Raw genomic sequence first — 14900 nt, forward strand, 5'->3', positions numbered from 1 at the left:
TTGTGCCTTGATTTACGAATTAAATTTTTTGCGTGACCATGCTCGTGACTCAAAACTCTAATCTCAAATATACATCTCTTTCTACAAGGAGGTCTTTTGAAGAAGAAAAAAAGTAGACTTTAGCAAGAAAAGACAGCAAATTTGTATAGAGGACGTTTTCGGCCTTTCCGTGTCTTACGTCGAATAATTAAAAATAATTATAATGGAAATATACATTTGAATAAAATACAGTTTATAATCCAAAGCAGCTAAACAGATGGGAATTACTTATTTGTTGAAATGTTTTCAACAAATAAGATAAATATTGGACTCAGTGTTACACATAGGCTCCATTTTGCGTCATTTTTGTATTTTATTATGAGTATGTAATTTATTTGTAGAAAGACACAATTTGAACAGGGGACCCTTTTCGGTGTGACACAGAAACAAGCACGGATGTAATTTGACAGCACGCTGGCCTCTCTTCCGGCCTCTTATCCCTCGGCCACTGTGCGACAATGGTAAGCTGACAATGCTGTACAGCAAAAATCTTGGAACATCCTTGAAACCTGCAATTCATCGCTTATCGATCACGACTCTTTAGTTGTCGGCTAAGCTTAGCTGCATTTTGAATTAAGTATTTGTTGTAAATAAAGTGGATATTTGACAACTTATGGTCTTAGTTCTGGTAGTAGCCTAGCCGGCTTGTTAGAATTGACGTTCGAGCCACACTAACAGCTTAAAATTGAATAAAGTTCAGTTCGGTAATGTTACATTTTATCTTGCATTCTTTTAGATGTGCTTTTTACTATATCACTGTTGGGTTAGAGCCTTCTATTCGTCGGAAAGTCTTTTAAATGCTTATCTGGGTTTTACGTGCCTGCTAGCCACATCGTGAAGGGTTCAATGAGCTGAGTCTTTTTACGAGTTATTATACATGTTAAGCAGTTGACGTTTAATTTAAACGTTTAAGTCTTGTCCATGATGTTCTGAAATGTCTGAACCAATGACTACTACGTGATTCAATCATTTTTACTCACTGAGACAAGACAGCCAGAGCTGTAGTGGTAGCAAGGGGCCTGTGGATGGCCTTTTATAACTTTTCGTTTTTAATTTTCATCTTCCAGACGAAGGGAACATCCTCTTTCGGTAAGCGCAGGAACAAGACGCACACCCTGTGTCGTCGTTGTGGCTCCAAAGCCTACCATCTGCAGAAGTCCTCCTGCGGGAAGTGTGGCTACCCCGAGAAGCGCAAGAGAAAGTGTAAGTTTGACGGTTTTCCTTCCTTGGAAGATGTGGCTTGGCTGGGCGAAATAAATGACAGACCAGAAACTTTTTTTTTTTTTTAATTTACATATTTTTTTTCTAGACAACTGGAGCGCAAAGGCCAAGAGGAGGAATACCACCGGCACCGGTCGTCTGAGGCACCTCAAGGTTGTGTACCGTCGGTTCAGGTAAGATTTACGCAGATGTGGCATTGATAGTTATGCAGTACTTGATCAGTGTTGGACATTTGAGATTGGGATAATTTTCCACTCAAACACTGAATTAGCATCAATACTGAACAATGCGCCAAACTCCATCCTGGCAGTGTGTTTTTTTTTGGGAGGAATACTGCACTGTTTATCCACAGTGGCTGCCTTATTTTACTATTAAAAATCTTTAAAGTGCCACAAATTTACTCAACTGTTGGAAATAGTTAAGTTAGCTTGGGTGATGATCAGTATATTGTTCACATTTTAAAATTGTATTTTGATGGTGTCCTTCATGAATGGTTGGGCGAATGTGAAGGGTTTAAATAATACATAACATTAACATGTTTATTTTCCTTGATCAATACTTTAAATTGTAAGTTTTACCCAATGGGGGTGGCATTTTGTCACCTGGACTGAAAATGACCTGAAATCTCAGGTAACGACCAATCACGGCTCACCTGTTTTCTGAGTTCGGTCATGTGACGTTCGCAAGCTGATCCTTGATTGGTTGTTATTTGAGCCCTGAGCAACTGTGATGTCATTTTCAGGTTTGTCATCTTCCTGAGACAATTGAGTAACATTTTTACAATTATGTTTGTAAAAGTCACTGAATTCTCTGCAGTTGAGTAAATGAACAACCTCAGCCACCATTTTAGGAAATTGATTGAATCGAAATGGCCTCCAAATGATATCTCCAAAAACCTTAAGAGAAGTTATTGACTCCAAATATGTGGTCATGTGACCTGTGACCTGTTGCCAATGATGGTGAACAATAAATGTCTGAACATATGAAATCAAAGTGATTCCTTTTGATGTCTCTGAGGCAAGTTAAGTGTCACAAGAGTTGCCTATCACAAGCATTTGTAGCAAATAAAGAAAATGTCAAGCGCCGTGGAGAAATTGATCTCACGCTTTCTGGAACTCATCTGAATCGTGTGCCATCTTTTTTGTTTTCTCTTGAAATTTTCCAGGAATGGTTTCCGGGAAGGTACTACCCCCAAGCCCAGACGCGCTGCGGTGGCCGCCTCCAGTTCCTCCTAAAAGACACATTTTTGTTTAAATAAATGTGACCAACACACAAAGCTCATTCTAATCTTGTCATACCAGATGCAATTCAATATTTTTTTTTTCTTTAAAGGAGTTTACACTTCTACAGCAAGACCACATGTTCTCTCTCTATAAATATGAGCAAAATAAATGTTTAGAGGAAACTATTTTGTGTGAGGCTTTCAGTCGCATCTACAAAGTCAACTGAAAACAACATTGCAAATAAAATGTGCATCTGTCCAAGTCCACTTGCTTCTGGACATCCCTAACAAAATAGTTGTAAATATTTATATAAAATCTAAACAATCCTCATATTTCTTCCATGATGGCATGAGGCAGAACTTTGAATTTTTTTTTTTTTCTCTGGCAGCTGGAAAACTTTAGGGTGGTCTTCCCGGCAAGAGCATTATTTCAGGCCACCTTAGGGGATGGTTGGAAAAGTTTAAGCCCAAAGACAATTAATGGCAACACTGCATTCTTTGCAGATATTAAGCTTATTTGGGCTCTGAGGCCAGGCACCTTTGCTCTTGCCCAACTGCTGTAATGTGGCCTGCAACATTTCAGAAATGTAACTTTCACTCCCACAGTCCCACCTTTTTTTTCTTTCCATTACGCCCACACTACACACTTTAACTTTCGTCCGTTTGGGATGCAAATTTTATAGTTATCTGCTAGGTTCTTCAGGCATCTTAGTGTAATTTATTATGGTTGTACAGTTTTTAATGGTGCTTTTAGTGCAGTTTGCTTTTAGCAGTTGGAATAAAGTAATGTAGATGTACAAATGGAGTTGAGAACGTATTAGCAGAATCAGAGGTTTGCCAAGGATGATGCCAGAGCTTATTTTCGTTTAACGTGGTTGAATTACACTTATGGTGTACGCCTTGGCAGAATCAAGCATCCTTGCCTGACTTGGTCAACGAGTAAAGTCAAAGTTACGTCTCAAAGGGCAAGGACCTTATTAACCACAAGAAATCTTTTTTTCTCCCCCATAATCTGAATCATCAAGGTTTATGATCTTGATGTAATTTCTTTGCATCTAAAACTATTTTTGGTCAAGGTTTCTGCCACAATTTGGCCCAATGCATTTGAATGTTTGGATATCCTAGACAGCACATGTAAATAGAATTCCCTAGACTCGAGATCTATGTGTAGAGTGGTATTCGGTAGTTGCTCCAGAAAAAAAAGAAGCAAAATGGGGGTAATGCCATGAATAATATATAACATGCTGTGTAAACATAAAAATAAATAGAGGGGAAGTTAAGTAAAAATGTTCTTAATATGTTCTATGCGCCCGCACTTGTCTAAACACGGCATTCCGATTCGTGCTGCCTTAGTGGAAAACTGAGGGAACAGCCATTTTTCCACTTGCTGTCACTTGAAAGTGACGTCACGGTTCTAATGGCTCAGGTAACGACCAATCACAGTTAAAAAAAACCCAATCACAAATGGTCAAATTGATACTAATTCTTATTTAATAAAAGGCATGTATTTACTTGATTTACTTTACATGATGTGGCTTTTGGATGAAAAATGTTTGTAATTAAAATCAAAAGTAATATATTATTATTTTTATCATAAGCATGTTTGTAATGAAAGTCATGATTGATTGGCCTCATGTCATGGTCCGTGATTGCAGACAGGGGGCGATGTCGCGCACGCAAAGCGGTGAGTTAGCCAACCAGCGCCGGGGGCTGCCCCGCTCGTCTCCTGCTTTCTCTGTCGGCAGGTGAAAAGCTCTCTTCGGCGGGTTGCTTCCCGCGCACACCGGAGCTAACCAGCCGACTCGCGAACTCTCGTTCCCCCGTCTTAACCCCTCACCGACGGATGTGAAGCTGTCGTGTTCCCCTTTTCTTGGAATGACACTACGCTGATCTGCTGTGATGAGATGTAAGTTAGAAAAGAATTTACAAACGTGACTATATCCTCACACGTAATCCCACGGTCTCTCTCTCGTCTTCCTGCCCGGTGTGTAGCCTCTATCCTCGGATACTTCAGCGCTCTTCTCCTACTCCTGCGGGAACCTGCATGCCGTGGAGATGAGGTGACGTCCGGCACAGGTAGGTGAAAGTTTCCTCGGTCAATATACGCACTCTTTGGCCATTTGCTTTCACGTCTTTGACGTAATGGGTCGATTGTGGAAACTAAACATTACCGGTAACCAAAGCACATCCCGGCAAGCCCATTTCACCCCCGACTGCTGGATGAACTCAAAGTACATACTCTGGAAGACTATAATGTACAGGTGTGTGTGTTTGGGGGGCGCAAGTATTAATTAAGATATAAAACACTTCTTCTGAATAAAAAAGTTCATGGTTAGTCACATTGTTACATTAGTACGGAAGAGGATTATGGCCAGTGGGGAAAAATGGTTGGCAAGATTCTCACTTTTATCTCAGAATTCTGACTATTCTCCAAATTCTCACTTTAAAGTCATAATCCTGACTTTAAATTCAGAATTTAGAATCAGAACTTTAAAGTCAGAATTCTGAGAATAAAGTGAGAATTTCGAATTTAAAGTAAGAATACTGACTTTATTGTCAGAAAATTCTGACTTTAAAGTGAGAATTCAGACTTTATTCTCAGAATTTTGACTTTTTTCTCAGAATTTTGACTTTAAAGTGAGAATTCTGAGAATAAAGTCTGAATCCTGAGATAAAAGTGAGAATTCCCCCCCCCCCCCCCCCCACTGGCCCTAATCCTCTTCCGTGCCGCCCCGCATGCCCTCTCCCTTTCAGCAACAACAAGCTGATAATGATTATGTGCTTTACATTGATTTTCGTTTTCAATTCAGTAATGCCAATAAATTAACCATTAAAATAGCAGAAATTGCATATTTCAAATACATGGGCGAGAAGCGGGAGAGGCATTGTGTGGCTCAAGCAACCACACATACATGAATTGACGCTTACACATTAGACCTTGCTGTTTGCCTTTATTTCTCCAATATTCGTGTTTTATCACGCATGTACTGCACCTGCTGATGTTCAACACTCTCTCTAATACAGTATATTTATTAAATGTGTGTGAATTATTTAGTCTTTCTGTTTGGCCACAAAAGCAACTCAAAGTGCACAGCGGGATCAAGAAAGTACTTTGCCACTGCCAGCATGTGGCAGCGCTGTGCTCCATTGGCTCTATGCGTAGAAGAGGCGCAACGCTCTTCCGATAGATTTACATAAACACTTGACTAGAGTAAGCCTTGGGAAGTTGAAGATGCACAGACCTCGTTTCTTCCGAATGATAACTTAAACAAAACAGGGGGAAAAAAATGACGTGTATAGAGACGTTTGCGACACTCATTCATTATTATCAATATCAAGTGTAATTCACTGTATGTTTGTATACTCAAGTGTTAACAAAGGAGTTAATTGCAAGGTTGTGAATTATATCTAATGTCTTACTGAGGAGTGCAGGTTTACCACAGCATCAATGACATCTGTTTTTGTTCAGATGAACCCCCCTCTGGGAAAGATGAGCTGCTGTAGAAACGTGATGTTCTTGGCACCAAAAAGACTTTTCTGCGCGACTCTATGGTCAGACATACGGTTTGACCAGCGTAGTGACCGGCCAATCTTTTACAAGCACGCACACAAAAAAATAGGGTGGGTGTTATCAGCTGTTACACATCTGAACAAACAGTTTAACCTCAGTCTCATCCCATTCCAAAATTATCTTCTTCAACGAGATTAAAACAGCGGTACATTTTGTGCCCCGTCCCGTATGACGTCATCTGCCATTCGCGTTCGGCTCTGAGCTATTTTCCCGCCAGTTCTGATGAAACACTCATCTGTAAAATGACTCTGGTCGCCTTAAAACGGCGTGGGCCAAGTTCGCATAGCAGGCGGATGACGTCTGCCGAGTGTCTTTGGCAAGGATGGGGGCCGAGAGGGGCATGTTAGATCACGTTTGGAGACAACCCCCTCGGCGCTATTTTCCCCACTGAGTCTGCACTGTACAAGCAGTGTGTCACATGTGAAAGCAATTAGGAATAATTGAGTTGGATTACTCGGTTTATTCCACCTGTTGGGTCGTGTCTAAGACACACACTCTCATACATGCAATTCCTCTGCTTGTGCTATAGTAACACTGATCCCTTATTATTATTATTATTTTTTTTGTGTGTTCCCTACGGGGATCTGACTCAAGAGTTTATGTATCTGTAAAGATAAACACACTACACACAGTGTATTTTATTTCTGGCTCCGAGCATTAGGTCTTTCCTGAGTTTATTTTACGTCATGTCATCTAATTATCGGAGGGATTAAGTCATTTCGTTGGCATCAAAGTCCACAGTTTGTAACTGCTTTCAATGTGAAATGTTTACAGTTGTACAGGTAAATGCGAACTGATTTTTGATGGTGTCGGTCAGGGATGGTCAACTTGGCGGTTCATCGCGGTGACATCGGAAAACACGCTTTCCCAAAGGAAGTGGGATTCAGTACAGTACTACGTCATGTATTTGACATGTGGTTTCTACTATAAGATCCTTCCGGTAGTGGCTGTTTTAATGACTTTTACTTCCTTTAAGTAGTTTTTTATTATAAACCAGATGTAGGGAATTGCAGCAGATGTATTTAAAAAAAAAAAAGAAAATCTTGGGTTTAAGTAGGTGACACTGACACTTGTTGACACTTTGTCCCCGCAGTGAACCCGTGCTGCTACTTGCCGTGCCAGCACTGGGGCGTATGCGTAAGATACGCAGACGAGCACTACGAGTGTGACTGCACCCGCACCGGCTACCACGGGAAGAACTGCACCATCCGTGAGTCCACTCGCACCTGTGACATGCCTTCATATCCTCTTTGGGATCGAGAGGAATTTGATCCGTCTCCAGATGGAGAGGGCGAAAGGGGGCCCCCTAACTGCTTGAAAAATGAGAAAATAAGAAAGTGTAGTAGTAGACGTTTACAGTGTTCCTCCTTAATAGTGTAGAGACACAACCGTAATGGATGCAAAGCACATAGAGTGCTCGACATTAATTTCAGGTTAAGTCCATAAATCACAAGAGAATGTCGTCGCTGTCATGCGAGCAACGTTTTTGTCCATTTTTTTTTCTTCTTATTTTTACATGGACGATGTGTCCGCGTTGCAGACATCGCATTAACGTGAACATTTTTAAAAATTCAAAAATTGGACAATATAAACCCCATTTGTGCTCAAGGGCCACATTTTATTTTTAAAACAGACAAATGGCCCATGTTATTTGTAGATGTTTTTTTTTTTTTTTTAATTGACAATAAATAATAAAACAAATTTACCAATACACAATTCTTTTATTTATTTATTTTTACAGGAAATACATTACTCAATGTAATGAGATAAATGAATGACAAATAAATAATACATACATTTAAATGAATGAACCAATTTAAGGGGGGGAAAAAAAATATTCCATGACTTTTTATAATGTCAATTCCAGGCCACACGTGGTGTGCGAGCTATACTTTTCCCACCGCTGTTCTAGACTCAAATACAGCATGTGAAGGGAATGTGATAGCAGCCTCCAGCTCTGCCGCTCCGTTTCACACAAACAAGGAAGCCCTCACACCCGTCCCTCTGTTGTGTAAACACATATCGACCATTGAGACAAATTTCGAGCATTTAATTCGGGAGTGCAGAGTTTGGGCTGGCAGAGACCCAAAGTAGGGCCGGTTGAAGTCTGGGTCCCATCCCGACGTCTGGTCCTACATCCTTTCAAAGACTTATGAGATCAAGTAAAAGAAAACTGCTGGAGTTTCTTCCGCTGGATCCTGAAGCTTGACACAAAAGGCAGGAGTCTTTCAGAGTTGCAAAGAGTTTACACGGAGAGCAAACATAAACAGTCTCCACGGGGACAACTCATTCTTTTTAGACAAACATGACTGTATTATTTAATGCACGTAGCGACTAGGCGAAGTAAAAGGCAGAGAAATGATCCTAAAATGTTTGCTCTGCTGTGTGTTTTCCTGCATGGGATCTTTTTTGGGGGTCTACTCATGATTGACATGCATACCAAAAAAATTTTATGTTGCTAAGTGAAACTGACTTTGGAGGCTAATTAAAAAAAACCAATACGAAATACATGAGCACCGTACGTAACAAATTGGGGAAAATGAAATTAGGCTCTTTGTGTGATGATAGATAATAGAAAAGAGACATAACCCAAACAGCATTAATAGCATTCACTCACGAAGTTGTCCTAATGCAGCGGAGTTGTGGACTCGGGTGCGTGACCTCCTGAAGCCCGGGCCGGACACGGTTCACTACATCCTCACCCATTTCCGCTGGCTCTGGGACGTCGTCAACAACACCTTCTTGCGGGACGTTCTGATGCGGCTTGTCCTGACAGGTCCAGAGCCCCCCGCAGAAAAGGAACTTCTTCCGAATATTCCAACCCATTTCAAACATATTGTTGTATGTGTGTGTGATTAGTGAGATCCAACTTAATTCCCAGCCCTCCAACCTACAACTCAAAATACGGTTACCTCAGCTGGGAGTCCTACTACAACCTGAGCTACTACACTCGGATTCTTCCGCCAGTGCCAGAAGACTGCCCTACACCTCTGGGTGTCAAAGGTTAGCATATCTCACGGGGGAAACATTGTTTTTTGATTGTTATTGATAAGGCCTCCAAACGTTTGCTGTTGTTAGGTAAAGCTGGGCTGCCAGACCCTGAGCTGCTAGTGGAGAAGCTGCTAAAGAGAAGGACATTCAAACCCGACCCGCAGGGCTCCAACCTCATGTTTGCCTTCTTTGCGCAGCACTTCACCCACCAGTTTTTCAAGACCTACAACCGCATGGGCCTGGGCTTCACAAAGGCCCTTGCGCATGGGGTCAGTTCATACAAGGCCATTTAGCGCTCTCCTATGTTTTGTTTCCTCTTAATGCCATTATGGTACTTGCTAAGAATATGAAAATGGAATTGTTGTTTTGTATTATGTAAACATATGAAAAAGCGCCTGCAAAATCATGTTCAGCGTATTGGCAGTTAAGTGGCAGATGCTAATTGAAAGAGTGCCAAGAAGGGACCTCTGGGGAGCGCCGTAATTAACAGATTTTGGAAAATGAAATTAGGCTTTTTGTGTGTGTGATGGATAATAGAAAAACATTTTTATAGTATTACCAGTTTTTTTTCCTCCTAATGTTATGACTTTATTCTTGTGAAATTTGACTTTTTTTTGGGTGGTTATATTCCAACTTTTTCTCTGTGATATTATAACTGCTTTCCTGGTAAAAATGCGGCATTCGTCATATGTTGCACTTTTTTTATACTCCAACTTGGGTCTTTAGTACAACAACTTTTTGCAGTCTTAAATAATACATTTTCACTTATTTTGCATTATTTTTTAGAAAATAATACAATTGCAATACCAGCATAATATTTTTTGTGCAGGTGGATGCGGGGCACATTTACGGAGATAACCTGGATCGGCAACTTAAGCTCCGACTTTTAAAAGATGGGAAACTTAAGTATCAGGTGGAGTACAGCTTTGCGGTTTATTTTAGCTGCTATGACCTAGTTAGCATTTTCTTTAGTTTTTTTGCTGCCAAATATTTGTAATGTGAATATGAAAATGCATGTTAAGTGTTAGGACCTTGTTGTGCTATTATTTTCCCCATTAGTTGATTGATGGAGAGATGTACCCTCCCTCTGTAGCTGAAGCCCCCGTCAAGATGAGCTACCCCCCAGGCATGGCCCCTCAGGACCAATTCGCTATCGGCCAGGAAGTGTTCGGACTCCTGCCCGGCTTGGGATTGTATGCCACGCTGTGGTTGAGGGAGCACAACCGAGTGTGTGACCTCCTGAAAGCGGAACATCCCAGCTGGGATGACGAGCAGCTGTTCCAGACCACGCGGCTCATCATCATTGGTGAGCGAGTTCCCCGTTTGTCCTTATATTAGAATTTTTAATAAAACTAAAATTCAAGCCCTCTGCCAGGCACAGATTTTTTTTTTCTAGTGGTGGTATCCAGGCTTCTATTAGTTTATCATTTTTCATTATAGTTAGTTTTTATTTCGTTTTTACTTTTGTTTTTTTCAATTTAGTTTTTAGGGTTTTTTTCCACAAAATGCTTCGTGTTACTGTAGTTTTTATTAGTTTTAGTTTTAGGGGGTGTGTAATAAATACATTTAAAATGAATCCTGAATGCTCACATATATTAATAATTTATAAACCTATGTGGTTTCAGTTTATTTTTGTTTTTTCAAATTATTTTTGTTTTTATTTTATTTCCTTAATGAAAATGTTTTTTTCAACTTTAGTTGTAGTGATTTCGTTAACTATAATAATCAATTAAGGCTGCATAATATCGAAAACATTTCGATATCGCGATATTGGCAATATGGATATCGCAAAAACATGCAATAATTTTCTTCTGGAATCGTATGCTTTTATCTGAAATTGACAAGTCAGACGCAAACTTAAAATGTGCTTCGCCACTCAATAGTTGGACATTGTCTAGGGTACAATTAATTCGCTCAGAATACATTGAGCTCGCTTATTTTGCGGCATGAAAAAAAAAAGACTTCTTTCATGAGATAATGTGTGCATTTACAGTACCTGTATTTGCCGCTAAGCAGAGTTCATAGGGCTCAATCATGACCGCCAATCAAAATAACAGCACATTTACGCTGTATACGACTTGGGGTTGATGGCACGACATGTTATTAATACACATGCAATCTAATCACTGCTCTGTATTAATTATAAACCAATAACAAACTGAGGAAGTATATTCAAAACAGTACACGTGGAGAGATGGTACTAATTACATACCGAAAGTATTTTGGCAAGACAGAACAGAAAAACACTGAGAAAACTACCCCGAAAGCACCACTAAAAGCTTTACAGGTCAAGTTTATATCGGCGCACTAACTTTGAATGACAAGTTGACGTGAATTTTGTGATTGGATCCCTGCTGCGTTACTTGTAAAACATAAACATTAAGCCATCGAGCCGCCTACTTCATCGGCTTTTCATGACGTTTCTCACCCTCCCCAGGTGAGACTATCCGAATAGTGATGGAAGAATATGTGCAGCACCTCAGCGGCTACCTGCTGCAATTAAAGTTCGACCCCACCCTACTCTTCCACGCCCAGTTCCAGTATGGGAATCGCATCGCCCTGGAGTTCAGCCAGCTTTACCACTGGCACCCCTTGATGCCCGATAGCTTCCTCATCAACGGTGATGAGCTGGCCTACCCGCAGTTCCTCTTCAACACGTCAGTGCTCACACACTACGGCGTACACAAGCTAGCGGACGCCTTTTCCCGCCAAGTGGCCGGCCAGGTAACGAGCGCTCAGCCAATCGATCTGAATAAATAGTCAAATACCAGAGTGAAGCTTTTTTGGCGATCACACTTGGTCTTCCTGTGTTGCTGTATCTTCACTCCTTCACAGTTTTTTGGCCGGAAATGACTCAGCTCTTTGTTTTATCGGTTTCACAATGTTTGTTTGCATCACTGCGATTGGCAGGTCACTCGTCAAGGGCGTGCCTCACCTGTCACCCAAAGTCAGCTGGGATGGCGCAACCATAGTGAGAAAACGTGGCAAAGGTTGAATTAAGGCAACTCGACTCAATTTTAGGTGTTGGCTTCCCCTTTTTAAAGCGGAAGTCAACCCAAACACTTTTCTTTCCCAAGAATATGTTCCCAGCAGGCCCACTAGTTGAAACACTCGTTTTTAGCCATCTCTGGGGGCGGCCATTTTGTCTTCTGTCGACTGAAAAGGACATCACAACTGCTCACAACGACCAATCAAGGCTGACCTGTTTTCTGAATCTGAGCCGTGATCGGTCGTTTTGAGCAGCTGTGATGTCATTTTCAGTCGACAGAAGACAAAATGGCCGCCCCCAGACATGGCTAAAAACAAGTGGATTAACACTTACTCCACAAACGCAATATTTATCAGAATGGCCTGTTTCAACTAGTGGGCTGGCATCCAACATATTCTTGAAAAAAAAAAAATTTGCGTTGACTTCCTCTGTGTCCCCTGAGGGGGTGGTCAACAATCGGGTGATCACTGAACATAAAGTGCAATTGAATGGAAAAAAAATTTGACTATTATTATCAGAATGTCATTTAAGTGGTCATCAGTGCACCATCCAGTGGACAAAATGATCTACTTGTTAATTAATAATGCAGTTTGCTCAGAAATTGTCTGAGAAAGCTGACCAAGCCTTTGGTGGTCCCATGTGCGTTTGTTTTGCTCGCAGATAGGCGGGGGCCATAACATGAACCCTGCGGTGACGCCTATAGCCGTGAGGACCATCAAGGAATCGCGGCAGCTCCGCATGCAGCCCTTCAACGAGTACAGGAAACGCTTTAACCTCAAGCCTTACACTTCATTCAGAGAGTTCACAGGTGAGCAAAACAAACTCTCCGGCCGCCGAAAAAGCATGTAATGGACATATTTGACAAGAGAGTGAGACGAGCCCGAAAATACATTCTCAGGATAATTGACACCCCGCGTGAAGTGGCCTAACCCTTGTCGTTAATTATAGTCAGTGTGTATCATGATGTGAATTGGTGCGCTGAGGAATAACAGGAAGGTGTTGGCGTTTGTTATAACTTGGTGAAACTCCACGACTCGAAACAAATTTCAATTGATTTTGGGGCCTATTTACTTCCGGTATTTAATTGTGTTTTGCTACACCGTTTTAGCAATATGCTGCCTTTGTAATTGAGGGTTTGTGTCAAAGTCTAAGGCAGGTGATTGCCCGATCTTCTGTCATAGCTGTAATGGGCCAGTTTGGTAGAGACAGTGTATTGTCAGTTTGTTATGATTTTTTTAAAAATCATTTAGTTTTAATTCGTTTTTTGAGCAAATGAGATAGTTTTTACTTTTTTGAAAATTCTTCATTTTAGTATACTTTTTATTTATTTATTTATTATATCTTCAGTATTTGTCAATTAACCAAACCTTGATTGGATAACACTGACTGAAAATGTCATTGATTGTATGTTTTGCTGGCCATTTTTTGGGGGGCAGATAACGAGGAGATAGCGCTCACTCTGGAAGAGTTCTACGGCGACATTGACGCGCTTGAATTTTACCCGGGCATGCTGCTGGAGAGGACGCGGCCGGGCTCCATATTCGGAGAGAGCATGGTGGAAATGGGTGCGCCGTTCTCCCTCAAAGGCCTTCTGGGTAACCCCATCTGCTCCCCCGAGTACTGGAAGCCCAGCACTTTCGGAGGCCGCGTGGGCTTCGACATCGTCAATTCGGCCACGCTGAAGAACCTGGTGTGCCTCAATTCCAGGACATGTCCTTACGTGGCGTTCCGAGTGCCGCCAGAGGAGCAAAGCGTCAGGACGGATGAGCTGTGACATGTTTCAAAGGACTTTAACAGTCCCCTCACACACAAGTCAAGCTTTCAACATACAAGCCGTTCCTCAAGAAGCATAGCAGCTTGTTTGAACACAGGATCCGCAGTTCACCGCCACGCAGCCGTGTTATCTTTTTGCAGCTTCACACTTGGAACTTCAATGAGAAAGTCAGCACAGTGTTTGCCTTCAAACATAAGTCTCGCAGTGCTGTTATGAAGGGCTCTCATATAGAGTTTCAAAAAGAAATCCCGCCAGGCGAGCTGTAGGCATGCAGCGGTTGACAGCGCATTCATTAAAATTGGAGGCCATTAAAGTCTGTGTTTGGATTCTTTTCATTTTCCTCCACCTTATGCGGGCCTCCGTTGGCACGTTCACTTCCCGCCCTCCATTCGCTGCCAGCCTTGTGTTTCTTTTGGCGAGACACGGAAAACTGATAGCGGCCACGAAACCGGAGAACTTAATCACAGGATGTGAAATGTTGATAAAAAGCAGTATCTCACAGAACAGATCATTATGATAAAGTACCGCATTGCAGATACCTCAATTGAATTATATTAAATGCGTATCTGAATGATTTTTTTTAAGCCTGTCCTCTGTGGCTGTTTATATTATTGTTATAAGAAGAGCACAAGCATCACGGTTCCTCAGTTACGACCGTACGACATGTGGATGGCACGTGATGAACTAATTTAGTTGTTTTTCTTCCATTTGTTCTTTCTTTATGGCCAAGAAGTGTTATTCATACAAATATTTGCTGTAAACTGTTGATACTACCTTACTGTTATGAGATTGCTTGGTGGCAGCGTGATTAGCAAATCTGCCTTCCGGTTTGTATCAGAGCTCCTATGTTTAGAGTTTGTATATTCACCCTGGGAGGTTTTCCTTATCAAAGTAATGTATTTAATAATATTTAATATTTATAGTGTGGCTGTGGGTTGGGTAGTTACGGGAGCACACGGGTTCACTATGTCAAAATCAGATGAAAAGGAGGACTTTTACACTGAACTAACAGATTGTTGTTGTTCAAGGGAAAGGAAAGTGCACCTATTTAATCTACAAGACAACGTTTTTAATTTGACCTACAATGAGCTCA

The 14900-nt window shown here is 41.3% G+C and overlaps 2 protein-coding genes and 2 non-coding genes across 4 annotated transcripts; all 4 read left to right on the forward strand.

Annotated features, from left to right (window-relative positions):
• Positions 1-652: 652 nt before the first annotated feature.
• Positions 653-2668, forward strand: rpl37 (ribosomal protein L37). The gene is made up of 5 exons (XM_086054274.1): positions 653-667; positions 735-743; positions 1107-1242; positions 1349-1433; positions 2426-2668. The coding sequence occupies exons 1-5, from the start codon at positions 653-655 to the stop codon at positions 2493-2495; spliced, it is 315 nt and encodes a 104-aa protein (XP_085910400.1). The 3' UTR covers positions 2496-2668.
• On the forward strand, positions 952-1030 carry LOC147135661 (small nucleolar RNA SNORD72). The gene has a single exon (XR_015089954.1). It is a non-coding gene; the product is annotated as a small nucleolar RNA SNORD72 (small nucleolar RNA).
• LOC147135662 (small nucleolar RNA SNORD72) lies at positions 2205-2284 on the forward strand. The gene has a single exon (XR_015089953.1). It is a non-coding gene; the product is annotated as a small nucleolar RNA SNORD72 (small nucleolar RNA).
• A 1495-nt stretch (positions 2669-4163) lies between the features above and the next one.
• On the forward strand, positions 4164-14120 carry LOC147135663 (prostaglandin G/H synthase 1-like). The gene is made up of 11 exons (XM_086053050.1): positions 4164-4388; positions 4475-4558; positions 7147-7263; positions 8689-8829; positions 8913-9056; positions 9132-9313; positions 9874-9957; positions 10104-10350; positions 11482-11768; positions 12694-12841; positions 13470-14120. The coding sequence occupies exons 1-11, from the start codon at positions 4382-4384 to the stop codon at positions 13805-13807; spliced, it is 1779 nt and encodes a 592-aa protein (XP_085909176.1). The 5' UTR covers positions 4164-4381; the 3' UTR covers positions 13808-14120.
• Positions 14121-14900: the final 780 nt, after the last annotated feature.

The sequence above is a fragment of the Filicampus tigris genome, chromosome 15 (genome assembly GCF_054856515.1).
Source record: "Filicampus tigris isolate MCC_2025a chromosome 15, RoL_Ftig_1.0, whole genome shotgun sequence".
In the NCBI taxonomy this organism is placed as follows: Eukaryota; Metazoa; Chordata; class Actinopteri; order Syngnathiformes; family Syngnathidae; genus Filicampus; species Filicampus tigris.